Source organism: Eumetopias jubatus, unplaced genomic scaffold (genome assembly GCF_037043125.1).
Source record: "Eumetopias jubatus isolate StellerSeaLion01/CBP00866 unplaced genomic scaffold, mEumJub1_p1.0 scaffold_8, whole genome shotgun sequence".
NCBI lineage: Eukaryota > Metazoa > Chordata > Mammalia > Carnivora > Otariidae > Eumetopias > Eumetopias jubatus.
The window spans coordinates 105,190,764-105,215,470 of record NW_028274814.1 but is presented as its reverse complement, the minus strand read 5'-3'; the positions used below and the strand labels follow the sequence as shown (position 1 = coordinate 105,215,470).

The window sequence follows — 24,707 nt, the reverse complement described above, 5'->3', positions numbered from 1 at the left end:
AGGCCATGGCACAGAAGGAAGATATGGAAGAAAGAATCACAACCCTTGAGAAGCGTTACCTCAGTGCTCAGAGAGAATCTACCTCCATACATGACATGAATGATAAACTAGAAAATGAGTTAGCAAATAAAGAGGCCATCCTACGGCAGGTTGAGTATCTCTATCTTGGTTTTGTTCTGGCCCATGTGCGTTCTAATCATTCTCACAAAACATGGAGTAAATAAAATATGGTATTGGCAATCAAACCATTGTCTAAAATTTAGAATAGAACTGACTAGACAGATGTGATTTTCAGCATATAATTTATAAATTTGTCTTAATAATTATAAAAATAATTACTTTTAACATTTACTTTGGATCTAGACATGAGCCAGAAACTGCTAAACAGTTAACATGTATTACCTCACTTAAATCTAATCATCACCTGTGAAGTAAGCACAATTATACTGAGGCACTAAGGTTCAGAGTCATGAAACCTTTTCCAAGGTCACACATCTGGTAATTGCCAGTCATTAACAGAGGCCTAAGTCTATTTGACTCTAGAACAGGAGTGGACAGACTATGGCCCGTGTGCCGAAACTATGGCTCTGTTTTACAAATAAACCATACCCATTTATTTAGCAGTCTGTGACTGTTTTTGTGCTGCAATAGTAGAACTGAGTAGTTGGAACAGAGACTATATAATACACAAAGCCTAAAATATTTATTTTCTGGTCTTTCAGAGAAAAAAGTTTTGTCAAACCTATCTCTAGAGCCTGGACCCTTAACCATTGTACTACATTCCCTCTCTCACTCCGGTTAATACTATAATTTTCAATATTATGCTGTCATGGTACATCTGATGTCTTAGTATTGAGTTATAATCCATTTGTCCAGGTTTATACTCACTAGTGACTTTTTTTTTCTTTTTGCTGCCATTGGTAAGAGCTTTTCTATTTTTTAATGTGCTAAATTTTATTGAGGAATGTGCTTAAGTAAGATATGAAAATACGAATACAGTCATCCCTTTGCATAGCAGGTATGGTAGTACTGGCTGATTTTAAGTCTAGAATAATGGCTGAAACCCAAAGCCCCTAGGGGCTGGTGTTTGTTATCCTCACAGTGACTCTGTAAGCGTCTCTTTTTCCATCCCTATTTCAGATGGAAGAGAAAAACAGACAGTTACAAGAGCGTCTGGAGCTGGCTGAGCAAAAGTTGCAGCAGACTATGAGAAAAGCTGAGACCTTACCTGAAGTAGAGGCTGAACTGGCTCAGAGAATTGCAGCCTTGACAAAGGTACTGCGATAAGACAGTCAACCTAGATATACTTATAGAAATGACTAGTAAACCAAATGGATTCTATAGATTTTCTTTAGGTTTTATGAAATTTAAGTTTATTTAATCTACCGTATTGGTTTTGTTGATTCGATGAATGTTTCATATTATATATCTTATTTAACGCTACCATGAGTGATATACATGTGCATGTGATGATACCTCTGCCTATTTAAACAGTAGTAAATACAAAATTTCACATCGTTATAGTTAATTTTCCATGATAATATTTGCACATTAGAATAATCACCAAATATAAATAACGATATTTAATATGTATATAGATAAGCCATAATTTAATAAGCTTAATATAAATTGGCATTAAAAACGTAGGAAATATCATAAGCAGTTGATTGCATTCTGACTAGAGTATGAAAAAATTTGTTAGAAATTGGAGGTTAGATTTGTAGAAGTCTAAATTCTAAAGTCATTAGTCAGAAGGTGATTTTAATAGTTACAATTTCTCCTGAACCAATTAAATTCAAAAATAATCTGAGGGATGTTCAAAATTATCTGCCATGTTATGGCTGTTAGAGTCTGCAATTGTCTGCATATTTTAGAATTTTGCAACCATTATAATGTTAAAATGACTATTCTGACCTTTCACAGTCAAATGGAAATGGACATTGCTTCCAAGTGTATGTCTATATCACTACAATGCAAGTTTAGATTTGCTCACTAAAAGCATGTTTTACTTTTAATATCAGTTCAAAAATGTACAGACATTTTAAAAATTGTTATTTATTTATTTGAGAGAGAGAGAGAGCAGGGGTGAGGGGCACAGGAAGAAGAGAGCGAATCCTAGGCTCCATGTTCAGTTTAGCATAGAGCCTGACATGGGGCTCAATCTCAAGACCATGAGATCATGATCTGAGCCAAAACCAAGAGCTGGCCACTTAACTGACTGAGCTACCCAGGTGCCCCCAAATTTTCACACATTTTAGATATTCATGCACTCTTTGCTATGTGCTAAGTTTTCCGTCCCACTATAATAGATGGGTAAGATAGATATGTGAACTGCAAGTTACAAATTCTGGCATTCAGGATTATCCAATACAATTGATATTAGCAATATAAAAGCAGGTACACATGTTTACTTTCCTGAAAAAGTAAATGATTAAAGAGGAACAGTAGACTGATGCCTCCTGGTTAAAATAGGGTAATGAATCAGGTAGTGAAAAGGCAAACATTTGCAAAGCAGAGCAGGGTTTAGGAAGTATTGGAATAGTTGGTTGTCTACAGAGTATTGGAATAACTAGCTGAATAAAATATTAGTGTGATTAGGGTAATGTTACAATCTGTATCCTTCTGTAGTCATAGACATACCATAAACCCTTCTGGCAATTTGAGAGATGTGTGATTTATAAGATGAAGATAAATTTATCATTTAATTTGAGAAATAGTCTCTAAATTATATAAAAATGTGCAAATATAGTAGTAGTATTCTATTTTTTTGGAAAGCACATTTTAAATTACTCATGTGTGGATGTACACACACACACACACACACTTAGGCTTTCCATTTGAGGAACATGAACTTCTATAAAGAGTTATTGAACTCTTTTCAGGAGCTTGGTGAGTGGCTAATAATAAAAATAGCTCTTGTAAAATTTTAGTGTAAAATAATCATCAGTATTATCCAGAGTAAAATACAAGAAAATCTGGAATCTCTCTCAAAGTAACACAATTTAAAATTCACCAAATAATTGCTCCAAACTAACCTCTGTAGACTGAGGATGAAACATACTTTAAAACATTAATACTTGGGGCACCTGGGAGGCTCAGTCATTAAGCATCTGCCTTCGGCTCAGGTTGTGATCCCAGGGTCCTGGGAACTAGCCCTGCATCGGGCTCCCTGCTCGACGGGAAGCCTGCTTCTTTCTCTCCCAATCCCCCCTGCTTGTGTTCCCTCTCTCTCGCTGTGTCTCTCCATCAAATAAATAAATAAAATCTTTAAAAAAAAATTAAACATTAATACTTGACTTACAAGGCTTCAAATTATACATGCCTAAGATTCCTTAACTTAGAATATAACAATGAATCATGGAACACTACATCAAAAACTAATGGTGTAATGTATGGTGATTAACATAACATAATAAAAAAATTAAAAAGAGATAACTTGAAATATGTGCCTTATCTTTTCTGCCCTCCATTTTTCTCTGGGGCTCTTATTTATTTATTCACTTATTTATTTATTTTTGATTCATATATTCATTCGTGTACCCAAAATAATTTCCTCAGTTTACTTCTACCTCATAAGATGTTGCTAAAATTTCACTTCATCTGAATCCTTTCGATTTTCTCCTTTTTCGGTAGAGTTTTATCCTTCACTCTGCTTCTCTTTTTTACCACTTTCTCTTCAGGCTGACTCTATGTAATATAAACACCATTATTTCAACTATAGAGTTTCTAGATTATTGGTATATTTAATTTACATTTGTCAATGATGAGGTTTCATCCTCAACACACTCCCTCTGCTTATAACATTTTTATTGAAATGTTACTCTTTCATTTGTTTTCCCAAGTTTTATGGCTATAATGATCTTGCACTTTTTCTTCTCCTCAGTTCACAGGCCTTTAGGGACTGTCTCTAGAACCTGCTTTACTTATTTATTTTTTCACTGTCAGTTACATTTTTAGTATATCACTATTATGGATCATCATAATTTTTTTCTACTTCTTAATATTTTTGACACTAAAGCAAAAAGATTCTGCTTAGCTTGAAGCTAAGCTTCCCTCTCCTATATTATGAATGACATCCTAAATAATTTTCAGACATTTTATTTGGCCTATATATTTTTTTCTGCTTTTATTATCTGCTACCTGTTCTTTTTTCTTCTCTTTGGTCCTCCCCTCTTTTAACTTTTATTTCTTTTCCATTTCTAAATATACTCATGCTTTTCTCAAAGCCACTTCTATGTGTAATTGCCTCTAAAACTTTAGCTCATTTGAAATATTCCTGTATCACATTAAAGAGTGAAATCAAGATAAACTCTATATCCCATCAAGAAATACAAAAAATAGCAGATTGTTCTTGTATTTACATTAATTACTTAAACTGCAGTCTTCACAAAGCTAAGATGAACGTAAATCAATAGTAGTTAAAAATTAATACCAGTTTTTGTATAGAAATGATGTCTGAATTTATTCTCTGACTGATAAGATTATGTTTTGTGTATGTGTGTGTTTGTAGATAGGTAGGTAAAGCTCATTTAAGGCTTAGAAAGTCAGAAGTATTGATTAATGGCTATGGATAAAAGGTATAATTTGGCTTTGGCAAGTATACACAAAATTAACCAATAAAGACTTTAGGCTCCCAGTTTTTTTATTTATGATGTTTACTTCTTTAATTAAAATGCATATTCCCTCAGCAAGGACATAATTCATCTTGAATTCCATAAGGTATTTCATTCATTTTTAGTACCAATAAAAATACCAACAGTAACAAAGTAATTTAAACTTGACAGAATTCTTGTTCAGTCTCTGAAGTGAATTTTCACAATGTTTGGTATGTTTTCAGTAGTTAGGATGAAAACTTTTGAAGAGACAGTTTTGGAAATTGAAATGTTCATGCGTTGACTATGTTGAATCAGTCACCTGATTAATTTTTATACCACCAACTGCCTGTTAAAATGTACTTTTGAAAGATTACAGATATCTTAATGAATTTAGATTATTTAATTTCAACAACATTTTGTCCCATTTACTGTATTCTTATTTGAATTCTAGGTTTTAAGTGATATTAGAAAATCATTTTATGGCATTTGGGAACTATGGTAGCTTTCTGTGTTTCTTTTGCTTGGAAATTTGGAGAGAGAAATCGGTCATTTGTTATTTCTTCATTACTTTCCCATTTATGAAACAAGACTATCAAAAGGAAAATCTTACAAAATGTAAATGTTGAATTGTAATTTGTATAAGTACACCAGTTAAATGATAAAACTTTATTTTGTAGATTAGTTGGAATTTGTTGCATAAAATAGTACATATGCATATGAGCCAATACATGAATAGGCTACTATTTCTTTTCAGGTACTGCATGCCATATTTATATATAGTCCTATATTTGCATAAAGTAAGTTTCACTGTTTTAGAATAAACTTATAAAATATAATAGAATATGCTCTGGAGTTCAATCTTCTAGATCTGACATAGGATAATTTTGATGTTATAATTACTTAACTTGTAATTATGATTAAAATGTTGCTTTGACTTTACATGTAATCTGTGCATAACATACTAATACAATTCAGCTATCAGCAGTGTCACATGTGTTAACACTCTGTGTCTTTGGTAACCTGACCGTCACCTCCAAGACATGTAACTAACCCTGGCACGGGGCAAATACTAGCTCACCCAGGCACCGTGCTGCCTGCTCACGTTAGGGCACTATTTTGTTTCCATAGCAACAAATAACACAGAAACAGTTTGGGAGTGGTTCCTAGTGTCATTCAGGAGAGTTCCTAAATAAGTTCTCTTGTCCTCACAGTATATTGTCATCTTGGTAATTTGAGGACTTTTAATCACTTTCATTTAAAATTTCAAATTAAGGCTATATCTGAGAACAGGTGCTAAGGTTCTAGACCTAGAGTCATACTGTGTGTTCAGAGACAAGAAGTCATTTTGTAAGTTTGTCGCTGTTGCTGAGGAAACTCAATCCTCCTTAAACTGGAGAACACCCACAATAATGATTTCCCCTGGCTTAGCTTTTTCTTGATTTCTACAGTGTTAGGTTTGTAATAAATTTTCTTACAAATTTATTTCACCCGGGTCATTGCCTTAGCATACACTTCAACACTGAGATACATTGTTTCCATTATTCTTAAGTAATATGATAAACAAGCCAAAATACAAAACTTTTAACAATCTATCAGAGACATATTCTAGTGTTTGGTTTCCCAGAATTCCAATTTTTACATGACTCTTTCAGAGTTGCTTTAATTCATTCTGTAGTAATCTTTCATTGCCATCACTAACCTTCCATACCTTAGGTTGGTAGCCTTTTATTTGGGCATATCATTGTTTTTCATTTATAACCATTGACTGCATCATGTTCACCAGATACCAGTGTAGCTCTTTTCATATAAAATTCCGTCATATTAAAGTATTAAATCTGTTGTCACATTTTTCTTTTAAGCATTCTGTGCTATGTTCTGTTCAGTGTCAGTGTCTTTAGTTCTGATTTTTCAATTTTGTCCCTCTCCTTTTCCTTGACTTGTTAGTCTGATCCAACCTCTTCTACCTCATCTGATGATTATCAATATGTTATGGAAGCTAAACTACAAGAAATGATCTCCATACGTAGGAAGGTAGTCCTACTGGACTTTACTTTCTATTGCTAAATAGAATCCATCTAAGTTTTTCTTTTCATTTATAAAAATTATGTTACTTTTATTTATTGATAATCAACCATCTGTGCAGTTCAGTGCTTCAGGAGCTTAAGATTGGACAATGGCAGGTTTGTGTTCAAACCATGCACAGTCTGCATGTTACATTTGGCTGATTTCATTGCTCATAAATAAGTCCAATGTTTTGCTGATGCTTGGATGTAACAGGCCTTTGTAGCTGACACATTTCAAGCAATGCTGTTCAGCTGCCTGTTTAAAGAAAGTTTATTTTTTGAAAATTACATTTGCGGTTGGTAGTAGCTTGCTTTACATTTTATTTCAGTTTATTTAGAGGAAAAGTGTTAACCAAATCTTACATGTCAGGTACATTTTTCATATTTCTCAACAGGCCGAAGAGAGACATGGAAACATTGAAGAACGTATGAGACATCTAGAAGGTCAACTTGAAGAGAAAAATCAAGAACTTCAAAGAGTATGTATATTAAGTACCACTCCCCTCGATCATCAGTTTATGGGCATGTAAGAAATGACTGTATTTCTTGATTATGGGTTCTATTTACAATCTTATGAATATGCTTTCTGCATCTAAAAGGAAAAAAGTTTCTGCCAATTTAATCACACCAGACATAAAATGAAATCAGTTTTAAAGCCAGAAAAATATAAAATACTTGTGTAAATGACTTTTATGTCAAGTTTATTTATTTTGTCTTGAATGTAAGGCTAGGCAAAGAGAGAAAATGAATGAGGAGCACAACAAAAGATTGTCTGATACTGTGGACAGACTTCTGACTGAATCCAATGAGCGCTTACAGCTACATTTAAAGGAGAGAATGGCTGCTCTAGAAGAGAAGGTAAAATGACAGGAGAGTAGACTCGCATGAATATTTAGCAGTGTGCTCATGATCATGGTTGTTTTATACCCTGCTGCATTTACTGCCCTGATCAGACCATCCATGTATTTTCCTTAGGTGTATGTGGTTTATTCTTAGAAGTGAACAAGTAGTTCTGTAAACATGTGTAAGATAAATTTTTTAAATGAATAACAAATGCTTATTAGCATAATCATATAGATAAATGCATTAAAATGTGTTTTGTGATGAAAATATTTTAGTTATCCTTCACCTGGTGTGCAAAAAAGAGTGATAAGACAAAAATCAATATTTTGGGGTATGTGGGAAGTCTCCTTGCATTGAACTATTCAAATGTTTCAAGTAACTAAATCTACAACTACTCTAAAAGCCAAAATGTGAGTAAATTTATATTACCAGTAGAACTAGCGTTAATCCCAGTACAGAGTTTAGGAATGCAATCATTTCAGCGGCATTGTTTCAAAAAAAAAAAGTGCTTCTTTACAGTGTGCAATATCATTCACAATTTTATATGTCTCATTGATAGTTGGCAGCCACCAGACCAGCACGAGTTATGTGAGCTGGTTGCCAATTCCAGAGTATAAACAAAGGTAGGGGCTAAAACCCAGGTAGACAAATCATTTTGGAAATTTAGATTGAATACCCATCATTACTTAAGCTAGACATTTTCCCCTGATCCATACAACATAGGAAAAATGTTTGCATGAAATTGTTAAAGTAGGCTGATTAATTTACCCATTACAAAGTGATAAGGCGGGCCTTCTTCCCATTCAATTCCAAACGCATGACCATTTTGCCGATTGCTACACACTTAGTTTAATTTTACTAAAATTAAATTAGAAAAGAATACATTATTTTAAGTCATGCTTTGTAGTAAATATAAAAAAGTATAAAGCTTTTACAACAGTAATATGTTCATGACAAAATTTAAAAAAATATACCTATGATACAACTTATTTTCATATGTCATGAGATGTAAGAGTTTTGTAAATAGTTAAAATTTCATTTTTATTTCTCTCATAATTTAGCCATTATTAGAAATTAATTATTCTGTATTTGAAATCAAAGTCCAGAAATTAAACTTTTCAAAAATATAATCTGATCTTTTATTTTTTTCTTCAGGTAATAAAAATGAGTTCATCTGAATTCTTTATCTATAACACCTTTGGCTAATATTTCACTGTTACTCACTTCTTCTCATTTTAAGAGTAACCTTATTATTTCAAATTTTAAAAGACTGAGAAGAGGAAAACATAAATAACTTAAAAGATAATGTTTATTCCCTTCGTCAATCCAAGTGTTATAAAATAACATTTCCCATTTAAATTATGTATTTTTCTAAATGTTAAGGTATCATGTTTAAAGATTCTATTTAAATTTGGTTTCCACGGAAACCAAGAAATAGATACACCAAGGAAGGAATCAAAGAAGATTCTTGAGCAATAAAAAAATTAATCTACATATTTAATTATTTTCTGTTTTATTAATTAATTCTTTATTTTTTTATTTTCTTTAGAATGTTTTAATTCAAGAATCAGAAGCTTTCAGAAAGAATCTGGAAGAATCTTTACATGATAAGGTATAATGGAAACTTACATTTTATCCATTTTTCTATTTTACACTGATGAATGTTTTGCTATGAAATAAATTTGATAAGAAATAAGTTTAGGATGTTATCTTTTTAAAAATTTTAACTTTTATATTATACATACAGAAAAGTATGCATATATAGAAAGAGCTTGATGAATTTTTACATACAAAACACACTAAAAATCGACACTATGGTAGCTCCCTCTTGTTAACATACAATTACTACTTTTATCCTAAATGATAATCACTGTCTTGACTTCTAACAGAAAAAAAAATGCTTTTGACTTTTTGTGCTTTATACAAATGGAATAAAAATGTATGCACTAATTTGTGTTTAGTTTGAGGTTATCATTTTGGTAGAGATGCATTAAATATCTATTATGCGTAATAAATTATGCTGTGTATTTGCAAACATGATCCTAACTCCAAAGTAGCTGAAAAATGTAATTGAGGAGAGAGAACACACCTTTGACAAAACAGCGAGTTGCAGACGCCAAGTGTCAAATGAGTGAAATAGTAAAAGCTACAGGGGGCAGAGATCACCATACGTTGCAGCTATAAAGAAGGCTTCAGGAAGGTGTGAGTTGACAAAATTTTAAGGAATGGTAGGACTATGTTGCAAGCTTTCAAATACAGTGCAGGTGGCATGATTGCAGGTGCTTCGTGTGGGGAGGGGGTGAGGTAGGGAGTCTGATATCTTAAATAATAATGGGCATAACAATTTTGGCTAAAATCAGTTATTCCTATTGTAGGATATATGGTAGAAGAGGAAGGTAAGGACTAAATTATGAAATGTTAAAAGCTGTAATTGCTAATATGTCTTTTCCTCCTTCATTAACCTGTAAATTCCTGTGAGCAATTTTGTCGGATTTCATTTTGTTTGGCATAAGCATATAACATAACATAAAATCACTAATTTAAGAAGTGACCTATACATGTGTGTTGAACAAAAGAAAAAGGAGAGAGAGTGGGAGCAAAGGAGGGAAGGGAGGGAGGGACAGAGGGAAGATCTGGCAATAGTATGGCATAGGGAAAGTACTGGAAAAGATGAGAGAATAAAAATTAAAAAAAAAAAGCAATTGTACATTTAGCCCCACTGAATGTTAACTATTATGATGTTAATTTAAAGCTGGTTGGTCCCACAGTCAGGGTATATAAGATCTCCTGCAAGAGAGGTCTGCTATAGCAATACAATATGGTGCCCAGAAGACAGCATCTAATTCTTTCTGAAGTTGTTGAGAAAGTCTACACAGGGGAGTTGCCATTTCATCAGGTTCTTGAAGGCATATAAGATCTTATCAAATAGAGAGGGGTAGGGCAGAAGACAGAGCCTATGTGATAGCACAAAGAAAACAAAGATGGTTGATTTGCTGAATCACCAGAAGTTTGCTGTGACTGGTATGTGTTTAAAGAACTAGGTTGTGACCAGATTGTGGATTCTGGACTCGATGCTGTTATGTAATGTTATGTTATCCAAAGCTCTGTGTGCTCCTGGCAAGATCCCCAGAACCCACTCCCCCACCACCTACCCAAGCCTTGTAGCTTCAACAATCTGCCTAAGCAACCAGCAGAACTAAACATTCCATGCTTTGCACCCTTGTTCATGCTAGTAACTAGAGGAGGCAAATACCAGGTCATACCTCATTTCTGAATATCATCCCATACAGCTGAACATATTTCCCAACCTAACTACATCTCCTATAACTTCTCAGATTTTGACTCAATAATCTATAACTGACTGTCCATCATTGGCAAAATCTCCTGTATATTCAACCTCTTCTTATTGTTTCTCTTCATCATGTTGATCTCTAAAATATGAAATTCTTAGGACTGGTTTTTGAATTTCTTCTCCATATTCAGTCCCTGAGTTCAGTCTCATCTGATCTCATGGATTTAAATACCATCTATAAACTGAGCATTTCCAAATTTAGATCACCTACTGGGTCCTCTCTGCTGAGAGAGTTCATGTGTTCAAGAGCCAACTCAGTATCTTTATTTGGACACTTTGGCACCTCAAACATTACAAGGCAATCCCTCCACCCCAAACGCCAGCACCACCAGTCTAAACTACCACCAGCAGCCATCTTCTCATCTTCTCAGTAAATCACAACTCTTTCTTTTACTCAGGTTAACCTTGGAGTCATTCTTGACCCCTTTCTTAATCTCCCACCCCACATTCAGTCCAATAGCAAATTTGTTAGTTCTGTCATCAAGGTATAACCAAAATCCAGCCATTCTCTCTAACACCATTATTATCCAGGCCACAATTCTCTTGCCTAGATTTTTGGAAGAACAGTAATAATTTTATTTCTTCCCTCCCTCCCAGTCTTATTCAATGGTCCATTTCACTGCTCTTAGAATGATCATGTCACCTCTCTACTCAAAAATTCTCTAGTCATTTGGTGTCCACTCAGAGTAAAAACCAAAGACTTCAAAATGGTTGACAAGGCTTTCAGGACTACCCTTCCCAAGCCCTACAACCACACTTTTCTCAATCTATTCCCTATCTGTCTTTCTCTTTAACCTGTCCAGTTCTGCCACAGTGACCTCCTTGCCTACTCCTTCAACAAATATACTCCCCTCCCAATAAGGGACATTTGCAGTTGCTATGCCTTTTCCTGAGACATTCCCATTTTTTTAAACTCCCTTCCTTTAGGTCTTTGCTCAAATAACACTTTATTTGAGAGCCCTTCCATGACCCTTTTATTTTCTTTTTCCTACCAACATCCTATAGACTCTGTTTATTATCTTTTTTACTAGATTATAAATTATGTGAGGGCAGGGAATTTTTTATTTTGCTACTTTATCATAGTGTGTAGCACAACAGAGATGCTCTATGCATATTTGTGGAAATAACAAACAAAAGAATTAATAAATGCAATAAGAAACCATTGAATATTTTAGGCAAATAATTTATTTGATCATATGTGTTTTTTAAAATGATACAACTAGGGGCACCTAGGTGGCGCAGTCAGTTAAGCGTCTGACTCTTGGTTTTAGCTCAGGTCATGACCTCAGGGTCCTGAGATCAGGCCCCACATTGGCTCCACACTTAGCTCGCAGTCTGCTTGAGATTCTCTCTCCCTCTCCCCCTCGTGCTCATGCTCACTCTCTCTCTCTCTAAAATAAATAATTTTTTAATTAAAAAAATAAAATGATACAACTAGCAGAAGACTGTGTAGAGAAGAGATTGAAGACAGCACCACTTCTGTGGAAGCTGGTGAAATAATGCAGGAAAAAAGTAAAAAATGTATTAAGTAGAATGATGGTACTAAGAATAAAAAGGGCAAATGAGAGAAATACTGGGAAAGCCACACTGACAAAAATGTATAGTGAGAAGTGAAGTATGATTCAAGTAAAATGTCAAGCATTGGCTGGTGGGACAGGAAATAAAACAGCAATAGAAAATCCAGAAAGATACATTTAAACTTTTATAACATTATAAAAGTTATAATCATGAAAACAAAATTAAATGCTTACATAAGCATTTAATTAAGGACTATAAGACAACCCTTATCTTAAAAAATCTACAAACTGAAAGTGTAATACCAATCTGAGAAAATTTTCAGATGCACAAATAATTCTACGAATATCAAACTGATAATTTTAACTTATAATAGGTAATGATTTTTTTCCTCATCTTTTTAATCCATTCTTCTTTTTCTTCATCCATGTGTACTACAACGCTTATAGAATAATCAAAGTCCTTCACTTACTGCATAAATAAGACCTTTTCTTTATTTTTTAACTGGCTATGATTATGACTCTGCATTTTGAAGTGATGTATACATAGCTAGTCATAATCTTAGGATTCCCATATGTTTGCAAAAATTTAGGATTAATGAATGCCAGACAATATAGATAATTTTTTATTGATTTCTGCTATTCACATTTCATTACAAGGGAAAAATTAGGCATATTTTACTGTCAAGATTATTATCTTTAATAAAACTATATCCATCAGTTTTCCATTTTTAAAAAGCCATTAAGCTTGGTAGCTTGGTTTATCATAATTGAATGTTGGTATTATTGGCATTTACATATCTTCTGAGTAAAACTTCTTTGATTTTTAGGAAAGATTAGCAGAAGAAATTGAAAAGCTGAGATCTGAACTTGACCAATTGAAAATGAGAACTGGCTCTTTAATTGAACCCACAATATCAAGGTAACAGTAAATTAAAATCTTATCTATAGCTCACCAAAAATCAATATGAATTTTTTATGATTTCATATTGCCTCAAATAAAATAAATAAGTACCTCTTATTGCTCAGCAAGCATTGCCCTATGTTCACTCCTGACTGATTTACTGTTTCTATATTCAAAAATCATTCTCTAATTTAGTAATCTATTCTGCAAATATGCAATAAAAATTTAAATTATTACCTTTTGTATTCTCCATTTAATTACATAGCTATAAATACATAAAAAGAGTCTTAAATGAAGAAATGGAACTGTATATAAGGAGATTACATCTCATTCTAGGAAGCAGCAACACCTCTTTCCTCTACATGCAGAAATGTTTTCAGTGCTTAATGTTACTGAAGAAATATCATTAATTATGGTCCCTTAACACCTACCTCTTTTTTTAAATTAATTGCAGATTCAGAGTGAAGGAGAAATTATACATGTTTTAAAAACAAATACGTTTAGCCATACTCATCTACATTGACTCAATACCTCATCTTGAAAGAAAGAAGCAATGACATGATTATTTACTCTCTAGATAGATAGCTCAATCTTGATAATTCACATATAATTTTCTTTTGTGCTAGGGCCTTTTATTTAAGGTTAATAAGAAACCCTACAAAGATTTACTTATTTGATCATTTATTTGACAGCACAATTATATCAACTATCTGAAACTTTTGAATAACACAGACTTTTAGAAGTTCATTTTTCTTGCTCTTATACTTATCCTAAGAATGTTAGCTCCACAGAGGCTGGAATTTTTGTTTGTTTTGGTTACTATAATCTCAGCACCTAAAACAAACAAATAAACAAACAAACATTGGTATATTATACTCATAATAGATATCACCGAATGAATGAATATCTAATAAAGCATTTTTCAGATACTCAGAGGAAAAATCCAAGTTAAAAAAATTCAAAAGGTGCTTATATCCTCTTTAATGTAAGTATTAATAAGAGTAATAAAGTATTAACAAAAATAAGATTCAGCATTTTGAGTATTTCTACCTTCAGTTTAATATAAGAAACACAGTTCTGCAGGCACAAAAACACCCAAAGAACTTTTAAAAGTGTAGGTCTTTAATTTAGAAAATCTTGTTTATTTGTCTAAATGCTTTGTTATGATTTGTGTATCTGAACTGAAGCTATTTTTTTAATTCAGTGGTATATATTCACAAGGTGGTGATGATGACAATGATGGTGTTGATGAAGGGCAAGAGCTGATAAAAAATATCAACAGAGTAAATACATAGAATGAGCATCATCCAGTCAACACATTTAATATTTTTAATAGAGCCAAATGGCCATTTTGTTAGCTTTTTGACCTTTGGTCTCAGAAGTACAGAGTTGTATTTAAAAAAGGGGGTTCCTGGGGCATGAGGAGAGAGACAAACAAAAAAACAGACTTTTAACTATAGAGAACAAACTGTTGGTTACCAGAGGGAAAGGCGGTAGGGGGGTGGGTGAAACAGGTGAAGGGGATTGAGAGTACACTTATTGTGATGAGCACTGAGTAATATATAGAATTGTTGAATCACTAGATTGTACATCTGAAACTAATATGACACTGTACACTAATTATACTGGAATTAAATATATACATATATATCACTGGGGAGAAAAACAGAGTTGTAGAAGTATTGTCTAAAATTTCATCACTGCAGTGAGTCATCATGGACAGCCTAATAATAGGACACTTATCCACAATGAGGGATCATCATGGAAGCTTGGGAAGTACATAGAGAACAATTCTTCTTTGATACAACAGCTTATAGTAGAAACAAAGGTAGACCAAGAATAAGAAGACTGACATCCCTAGGTCTAAGACAAACAATTACTAGCTGTTTGATTTTGAAAAGCCTATTTTCCTTAATAAGTTCAAATTTCATATGTATTTTACATGAATTGTATATAAAATAATATTTTTATGACTATCTCACAAGCTTACTTTGCAACAAGTGATCAAAGGGGGGTTGTAAACTAAATCATAAGTGTAAAGTATTATAAGAATTATTGATAGATAAACTGATGGGATGGAATTATAATGTGGTATAAGATAACAATATTTATTGAACAGCAATTATAAACTGATGGGGTGAAATTATAATATGTTATAACAATATTTATTGAGTGGCAATTGTTTATCAAACATCCATGCTTCTGAGTGCACAATTTAAAAAGAAATAAGAAAACAGAAGATGCATGAGAATTTCATTGATCATAAGGCAGAGAGGTAGGAAGAGATGAGCTAAAGTTGGTGAATATCAGTAACTAATATCCTCTACTAGTATCTCATCTGAGAATAATAAATGGCTGGAGAAGGTCTGATTTGTCTCAATTCTGAAGAAAGGTAGGATCTGGGTCATTGGAAAGGACAGTCGAAGACAATTCAGGAATCATAGAGATGGGTAAAAATGTTCTTTAAGAAAATTCAGACTTGATTTATCTATGGAAGTCCTTTGGTGAGATTCTATGCAAGAGATTCAGGTGGGGAAACTGCACGGGTTCATGTCTAAAGGAACCAGTGACTATATTGTAACTTAGACCTCCAAGTGACTCAAAATATTGTACACCAAAAATTATTTAAAAGTTGAAATGTATGGAAATATTGACTCTGATTTCTGTTAGTAAAGTAGCTCATGGAGTTGAATAAAAGGAGAGAGGTGAGCAGTAACTACTTTAGATGAAGTGTAAGCAATGGGCTCTTCTAAAGTTGATGTTGGTTCAGGCCTTTTGTTCTTTCAAGATCAGTTATGCACTTTCTACTTGCAAGAAACTGCATTGGAGATATAGTGGTAATGGTGATGAAGAATACATGTTTCAAATGGGAAATACAGGGATACTGTGAGGACAATTGAAATAGAGGGAATACAAGGGGCTACAATAATATAAGACAATGGGAATTTTAATCTGAGACTTTAAAAATGTTAACCGCATAAAGGTGTGACGACTATTTCCAGCAGAAATAGTATGTTCAAAGGACAGTATGTTCAAAGGCTCAGGATTAGAGGAAAGTGTGAGTCGTTCGAGAAATTGAAAGGAAGTCTGTATGCCTGGAGAGAGAAGAGGCAGATAGTAACTAAAAGTGAAGCTGGGATAAGAAGGAGCGTTCTAGATTGTCGAGGGCCTTGTAAGGCCATTGAAGAGTTTTAAGCAGTGAATCAATAGGAGCAGATCTGTGTTTTGGTTCACGTTTTTATAAATGACTTGGAGTTGAGAGAGAAAACAATACTCCTAGAATGATGAGTTATAATTTTAGAATCTCCACTCTGATGACCATAGAGATATTACCCAGGCAGTGACAGAAAAAATGTACTTAGAATGTTCTGAGGTAGACAGTTTAGACTGTATAATAATTAATTTCATTCATTCATTATCTTACCAGATATTTATCAAGTGTTTATTATATGCTAGGAATACCTCCTTAAGCATACAGTGGTGACTAAAATCTGACCTTTGTCTTCATGAAACACAGACCCTGTTATAGAAGTTGAGAGAGGTCCTATTTATGAGTATGACCTGGTTCATTAGTTTTTATATATGACTAATCCATAATAAAACCAGTTTGCTTGATTAAATTTCAAGTTCACTGCTATAAAAATGAACAGCTGTCCTCTTTGGGGGATGTTTTCTTAGTCCATTTGCTCTAAAGTTCTATTTGACAAAACAAGGATTTGCATCAGTTAGGTCAGTGTCTTCTACTGTTGCAAAAACCTAGAACTTACCTAACCTTTTCTAATCTTGCCTATCATTTGGAAATGTTTGGTTTTTCCCTTTTCTTTTTCCACAAAGAGAAATAATAGAAAGAGCATAGTAGATCATCAGGACCCCCAGTTCAAGAGGAAAATACAGCATTAAGCATATTTTGTCCTGATGATAGAGCATTTTATAGGGCAGCACGCTGTCACTGTTATTATGATTATAGCAATAAACTGAATTTGTTGTAAATCTCTATATAAATAATGTGTCTGGAGAAACCTTTATTACACTTTGATGACAGTGTACTTTATTATCATGTTTATTGAAAACCAGTGTGATAATATTTTTCTATTGGAATTTTCCAACTATTTCGTCTCTAAGCAGATTTCAGAATCAAATGTGCTTATCAAAAGATTTTTCTTTATCTTTTTGAAACAGTGTCTTAACAAAAGCTGAAAAATTATCTGGTGGTATATCCTATTTTGTTAAAAAAATAAAGGGATACAGCAATAAATAACATGTTGATATGTATACTAAATACTTCAACAAAAAAGAATTGCCAGAATTTAAGCCAATGGATCTTGGTTGTCCATCTTAACATGCTTAATTTTACTACCACAGTTGAAAATGATAATTAATGAACAAACAGATTTTTTCTATTCTAAACAGAAAATTCACTTCACTTTCAGGAATGAACCTGAGACTGGAATTTCTGACATAAGCCTCACAAGAGACCTCAAAGAATCATGATAATTCATCAGTTTTCTTCCTTGAATTTTTCTTTTTTCTTGAGGGTTTATGCTTTATTCTTTATTGACAATTAAGCAGGTGATAGTGATTTGCTGGGAAGTTTAACTTCTGCGATTGGTCGTCTTTCGTATTTTTCCTTTCTCCAGAACTCATCTAGACACCTCAGCTGAGTTGCGGTATTCTGTTGGATCCCTAGTGGACAGCCAGTCTGATTACAGAACAACTAAAGTAATAAGAAGACCCAGGAGAGGCCGCATGGGTGTGCGAAGAGATGAGGCAAAGGTTAATTTTTTTTTATTTCAAGTCTTTGACGATTCTAAGTAAATATCTTACTCCATCTTGAATAGAATTTTAATACTGAGAGAATTCCAACTGCTAGCATTTTTAGTTTCAAGCATGACATATGACATATTTTTAAAACTATAACTAATGCAAAACCACTGCTATGTACCAGAAGTTGAACTAAGCATTCCCCATGTGTGTATCCACATAACCTTTTGAATTTGATTCTATTTTTATGCTAACTTCAGACATAAAAAGATTGGAGCTCAGAAGTTTTAAGTGTTCAACATTATACAGCCAGCAAAGTGTGATAGAGTCAAAACTTGTACCTTTATTTGTGTGGTTTCAAATTCCATGCTTTTTTATCCCTTATGCTGTATTGCCAAACAAATGGACTCTTGGTTTGCTTGGGCACTTATGCAATGGTATTCATATTGTTAATTAAGATTAATTAAATATTTTAATTATAATTGCTATTTTAATAAAACTTTGAGGAAAATGTACATAGACTACTGAAAGTGTTTATAGAGAGCTCTTCATGATAAACTGCAGTGCCAATCTTCATTCATTCGCTACATATAAACTATGTATATTGTAAGTTGGGAGTGGCATTTTATAGAAAAGTCCTATAGTTCCTTTGTGCCCTAAGTATAAGCTGTTCTCTGCAACCACTTTCATGTGTTGAATACTATCTAACCTTATTGTCCTTACTTGTATACAGGTCCTTCATACCCTATGGTTTTTAATTGGTACCTGTATCATGTATAAATTAATCCTTCATAGTAGGCATTCAGTATCTGTTAAATGAATGAATAAGAAGTGAACAAATGAAGAATAAATCAAGTCCATCTTAGTTCTTTTCTCATTTGTATATGACAAATAAATTAGTGCTACTTGGTACCAAAAAAATTTATAACACAAATGCTAATTCAGGTGCTCAAATCTTAAATAAATACTGTGGTATTTACATGTGGTCCCCCTCCCAGAAAATCATTTTACATCTTCACAAAAATGAAAACCAATTTTTTAAAATGCAGAAAACTCTAGGTCCTCTCTCTCTTACTTCCCTTCCTCTCCTATCCTCAGATAACAGCCTGAAAAACACCAGTAGATATATTATCTTTGGGGGCACCTGGCTGGCTTAGTCAGTAGAGCATGCAACTCTTGATCTCGGGGTCATGAGTTGGAGCCCCACATGGGGCATAGAGATTACTTACAAAAAAAGATTTTCATTCACATGAGGGATTTATTATATCAAATAAAAACCATAGTCATGTAAACTAGTGTGCCTTGGGCTTAAAAAATCAATGAAGCATTTAAGTGATCAGAGAAGTAGAGGTGAAATTAAATCACTTTTCAATATTATTTTAATTATACTTTGTTAGAATCTATGTAAATGAATGTTGGGGAGAGAATTATTATATAACTAGTATGATAATATTTGCAGTCTCAGTCTATAATAAGAAAGTGTAAGTAAGACTAATTAGTATAAGAGATGGAAATGCTTCAGTACCAGTGAATAGAGATTGTTATATTTGGAAAGAAGGAAAAATGTTTCAAACATAGATGCTTCAAAGTGATTGTTAACTTGAATTGGGGTTGAACTAGAAATCATGCATAAGTTGATCATCAATATTCCTATTAAAATACTATTAAAAACTTCTGCTTTTGCTAGGTAAACTATAAAGCATGTGTGCTTTTTGTTGATATTTTTCAGAATAGTGCTTTAATAATGAGCAGTATGATACATATGGTAATGACTCATTTACCACACAGGTGAAGTCTCTTGGGGATCATGAGTGGACTAGAACTCAGCAAATTGGAGTGCTAAGCAGCCACCCTTTTGAAAGTGACACAGAAATGTCTGATATTGATGATGATGACAGAGAAACTATTTTTAGTTCAATGGATCTTCTCTCTCCAAGTGGTCATTCTGATGCCCAGACTCTAGCCATGATGCTTCAGGAACAATTGGATGCCATCAACAAAGAAATCAGGTGAGTTCAATTATCACTGATGGTTTTAAAGGATTAGAAGAACTTGATACTAAAAATGAGATAATTAAACCAGAAGCACAGGCATCATCTGGGAACCTTTGAATTTTAAAGCACTTTTTACATTTAAATTTACTATTTAAATGATATTTGTGGTAATAAGGTACATTCTTAAGGTACATTTAACACTGCCATAAAGGTACTAAATAGCATGCAATTAATATGCAGCCAGCTCCTCAAAACTATTTAGACATCAGAGTGAAATTAACTAGGACTGAATTATTTCATAGTAGATATGAAAAAACTGCACTATCACCACAGTGGATAATAGATGGTTTCCAAAGAGTAGATTACATTATAGAGTTGAAGTTGTACAAGTTATCAATTCAGACATTGAGAAATGTTGATAATTTCAATTTTTAACTTAATACTGTCTCAAATCCCAATAATGTTAGTAGTCTTTACTTACCATTAACTTGACTAACCCCAGTAAAGAACCTAACTGTGTCAGGTGGATTTACAGACTTTCAAACATCGGGAAACTACGCTTAACTTGTTTTTTCTCAATGGATGAACAGTTTTTTAATATTTCAAACAGTGGGTTTTTTTGTTTGTTTTTCTGGCTCTAGCTAAGTCTGTTTACCTCCTAATACAATTCACATCTATCCAGTTCTCTACTATCATCAGCCTTTTGCACATTGTAATAGGTTCTCATGTAGATGACAATAATTCTTTCTGGTTTCCTCACGGTGTATGGGTTCCCATCTAATCCAAAGTAACACTGCAACCAGAGAAGACTTTTTTAAAACCGAATGTGCTTAGGTAAAGTAACCCTTTTTCAAACCCTTCACTTGCTCTTAAGATAAAGAACAAAATACTCCATATTGTCTACAGTGCCCCACCTTCCTCCACATTCTCACCTACCTGATTCCATGTTCCATTATACGTGACTTCCAGTTCTTTGAATCTTCCTTGCTCTCTCTTTTGTGGTTGCTGTTCCTTTCTTCTAGAACATTCTCCTCATTCCACACCATTGTCCCATAACATTTCACCCTCTTTACTCTTACCACCATCCCTTCCTCTGTCCTTCAGTTCATTTTACTGTCCTTCTTACCTTCATTAGATTGTAAATTATATAAGAACAAGAAATATATCTTGTTTTGCTCACTGTCTTTTATATCCAGATATTAGCACTTTTCTTGATAAATAGAAAGTGTTTCACAAATATTTGATTAGTATAAATAGAAAAAATAATATAGAACATAAATTCAAACTGAATGACATTTTTTGATGCTACAGAGCTAATGATTTAACAGAGTAGATTTGAAATCAAGTATGTATCTGTGATATTTGTTTTCATCGAAAATATATACACACATCCTCAGTAACAACCCATGTCCCTCTAGGACCTCAACTTTGTTACCTTAGGGTAGTAAAGCCCAGTTATAATCTTGGTCTAGACTAATTAAGTTGGTACCCTTTTATATGTTTCCTTGCTGACCCTAATAATGTATTTAATATAGTTGCTAATTTTTAAGAAATTAAGAACTACATATAATTCAGGTATATAGCAACATTCAAAAGAAATGGGCATCTTGGACAGCAGGAGAAGATGGTGGAGTAGGAGGACTCTAAGCTCATCTCATCCCATGGATACAACTACAACACTCACATAAGTGAATATAACCCAGAAAATGATCTGAAGACTGGAAGAACAAATTTCACAACTAAAGGTAGAGAATATATCTGTAAAAATTAGTCAAGGGATTCACAAAATAAAAGGATGTAAAATATGACATCATATACCTAAAATGTGGTGTGGAGAGGATTAAAGAATGGGTTCAAACTTAAAAATGAGTCAATGGAAAAATCAAAAAGAAATAAAAAATTACATGGAAACAAATCAAAATGAAAATGCAATGGTCCAAAATCTTTGGGATGCAGCAAAAGTGGTTCTAAGAGGAAAGTTTATAACAATGCAGGCTAGAAGCAAGAAAAATCTCAATCTAACTATATACCTAAAGGAGCTAGAAAAATAACAAACAAAATGCAAAACCAGCAGAAGGAAGGAAATAATAAAGGTTAGAGCAGAAATAAATGGTAGAGAAACTAAAAATAAATGAACAAACAAAAACTAAAGAAGAGATAAATGAAACCAGGAGTTGGTTCATTAAGATCAACAAAATTGATAAACATCTAGCTAGACTCATAAAATAAAATAAAGACCCATATAAACAAATCACAAATGAAAGAGAAGAAATAATAAGCAACACCAAAGGAATACAAACAATTGTAAGAGAATATTATGAAAAATTATATGCCAACAAATTGGACAAACTTGAAGAAATGGATAAATTCCCTGAAATGTATAACCTAAAACTGAAGCAGGAAGAAATAGAAAATTTGAACATTTGAAGAAGAGGTAATACCAATTCATTTCAAACTATTCCAAAAAATATAAGATAAAGGAAAACTTTCAGATCATTCTATGAGGCCAGTATCACCCTGATACCAAAACCAAATAAAGACATCACACACAAAAAAAGAGAACTATAGGCCAATATCTCTGATGAACATAGATGCAAAAATTCTCAACAAAATAGTAGCAAACCAAATCCAACAATACATTAAAAAAATCATTCACTACAGTCAAGTGGGATTTAGTCCCAGAATGCAAGGGTGGTTAAATATCCACAAATCCATCAATGTGATATATCACATCAATAAGAAAAAGGATAAAAACCATATGATCGTTTCAATAGGTGAAAAAAAAGCATTTGACAAAGTACAATATCCATTCATGATAAAAACCCTCAACAAAGTAGATTAGAGGGAAAATATCTCAACATAATAAAGACTTTACATGAAAAACCCACAACAAGTATCATACTCAGTGATGAAAAACAGAGCTTTTCCCTTAAGGTCAGGAAGAAGACAAGGATGTCCACTCTCACCACTGTTATTCAACATAGTACTGGAAGTCCTAGCCATAGCAATTAGACAACAAAAAGAAAGAAAAAATGTCCAGATTGGTAAGGAAGAACTAATACTTTCACTAATTGCAGATGACATGATACTGTATATAAAAAACTCTAAAGACTCCACCAGAAAACTACTAGAATTAATAAATGAATTCATTAAGGTGGCAGGATACAAAATCAATGTACAGAAATCTGTTGCATTTCTCTACACTAATAATGAAGCAATTCCGTTTACAAATGCACTAAAAAAATAATGAAATATGTAGGCATAAACTTAACCAAGGAGGTGAAAGACCTCTACTCTGAAAACTATTAAATGTTGATGAAAGAAATAAAAAACAACACAAAAAAATGCAAAGACATTCCATGTTCATGGATTAGAAGAACAAATATTGTTAAAATGTCTATACTACCCAAAACAATCTACAAATTTAATGCAATCCCTATCAAAATACCAATAATATTTTTCACAAAATTAGAACAATCGTAAAATTTGTGTGGAACCACGATAGACCCTGAATAGCCAAAGCAATCTTGAAAAAGAAAAAACAACATATCACAATTCCAGACTTCAAGTTATATTACAAACCTTTAGTAAAACAGTATGGTATTGGCATAAAAATAGACACATAGATCAATGGGACATCATAGAAAACAGAAAAAAACTCACAAGTATATGGTCAATTAATCTTAGAGGAGGAAAGAATATACAATAGGAAAAAAACAGTCTCTTCAACAAATAGTGTTGAGAAAACTGGACAGCTACATGCAAAAGAATGAAACTGGATCACTTTCTTATACTGTACGCAAACAAATTCAAAATGGATTAAAGATCTAAATGTGAGACATGAAACTCTAAAAATCCTAGAAGAGAGCATAGACAGTAATTTCTGACATCAGCCGTAGCAACATTTTTCTAGATATGTCTCCTGAGACAAGGGAAGCAAAAGCAAAAATTAACTATTGGGACTACATCAAAATAAAAAGCTTCTGCACAATGAAGGAAACAATCAACAAAGCTAGAAGGTAACCTATGGAATGGGAGAAGATATTTGCAAATGACATATCCAATAAAGGGTTAATATTCAAAATATATAAAAAATTTATACAACTCAACACCCCAAAAATAAATAATCCAATTAAAATGGGTAAAAGACATGAACAGACATTTTTCCAAAGAAGACATACTGATGGCCAACAGATTCATGAAAAGATGCTCAACATCACTAATCATCAGGGAAATGCAAATCAAAAGCACAATGAGATACTACTTCACAACTGTCAGAATGGCTAAAATCAAAAACACAAGAAATAGCATGTGTTGATGAGGATGTGGAGACAGGAGAATCCTCTTACACTGCTGGTGGGAATGCAAACTGGTGCAGCCACTCTGGAAAACAGTGCAGAGGTTCCTCAAAAAGTTAAAAAGAGAACTACCCAAGACACCAAGAGACACCAAGACACCCAAGACAACTAGGGTGGCTCAGTCGTTTAAGCGTCTGCCTTTGGCTCAGGTCATGATCCCAGGATCCTGGAATCGAGTCCCACCTTGGGTTCCTTGCTCAGCAGGGAGCCTGCTTCTCCCTTTGCCTGCCTCTCCCCTTGCTTGTGGGCTCTCTCTCTCTCTGACAAATAAGTAAAATCTTAAAAAAAAAAAAAAAATAGAACTGCCCTAAGATCCAGTAATC

The 24,707-nt window shown here is 33.3% G+C and overlaps 1 protein-coding gene across 9 annotated transcripts in view; it reads left to right on the top strand.

The window, feature by feature from the left end:
- Positions 1 to 24,707, top strand: part of PPFIA2 (PPFI scaffold protein A2) — a 462,519-nt gene that overhangs the window by 357,632 nt on the left and 80,180 nt on the right. For 7 of the 9 annotated variants that reach the window (XM_088025652.1, XM_028105432.1, XM_088025651.1 and 4 more), the window contains 8 exons: positions 3 to 149; positions 1,141 to 1,275; positions 7,054 to 7,137; positions 7,385 to 7,516; positions 9,051 to 9,113; positions 13,198 to 13,289; positions 17,909 to 18,044; positions 19,821 to 20,041. In XM_088025652.1, the coding sequence (XP_087881778.1) occupies positions 3 to 149; positions 1,141 to 1,275; positions 7,054 to 7,137; positions 7,385 to 7,516; positions 9,051 to 9,113; positions 13,198 to 13,289; positions 17,909 to 18,044; positions 19,821 to 20,041 (1,010 nt within the window). Of the gene's footprint in view, positions 1 to 2; positions 150 to 1,140; positions 1,276 to 6,539; positions 6,627 to 7,053; positions 7,138 to 7,384; positions 7,517 to 9,050; positions 9,114 to 13,197; positions 13,290 to 17,908; positions 18,045 to 19,820; positions 20,042 to 24,707 lie in introns of all 9 variants that reach the window. The other 2 variants (XM_088025649.1, XM_088025648.1) reach the window with 1 other exon arrangement.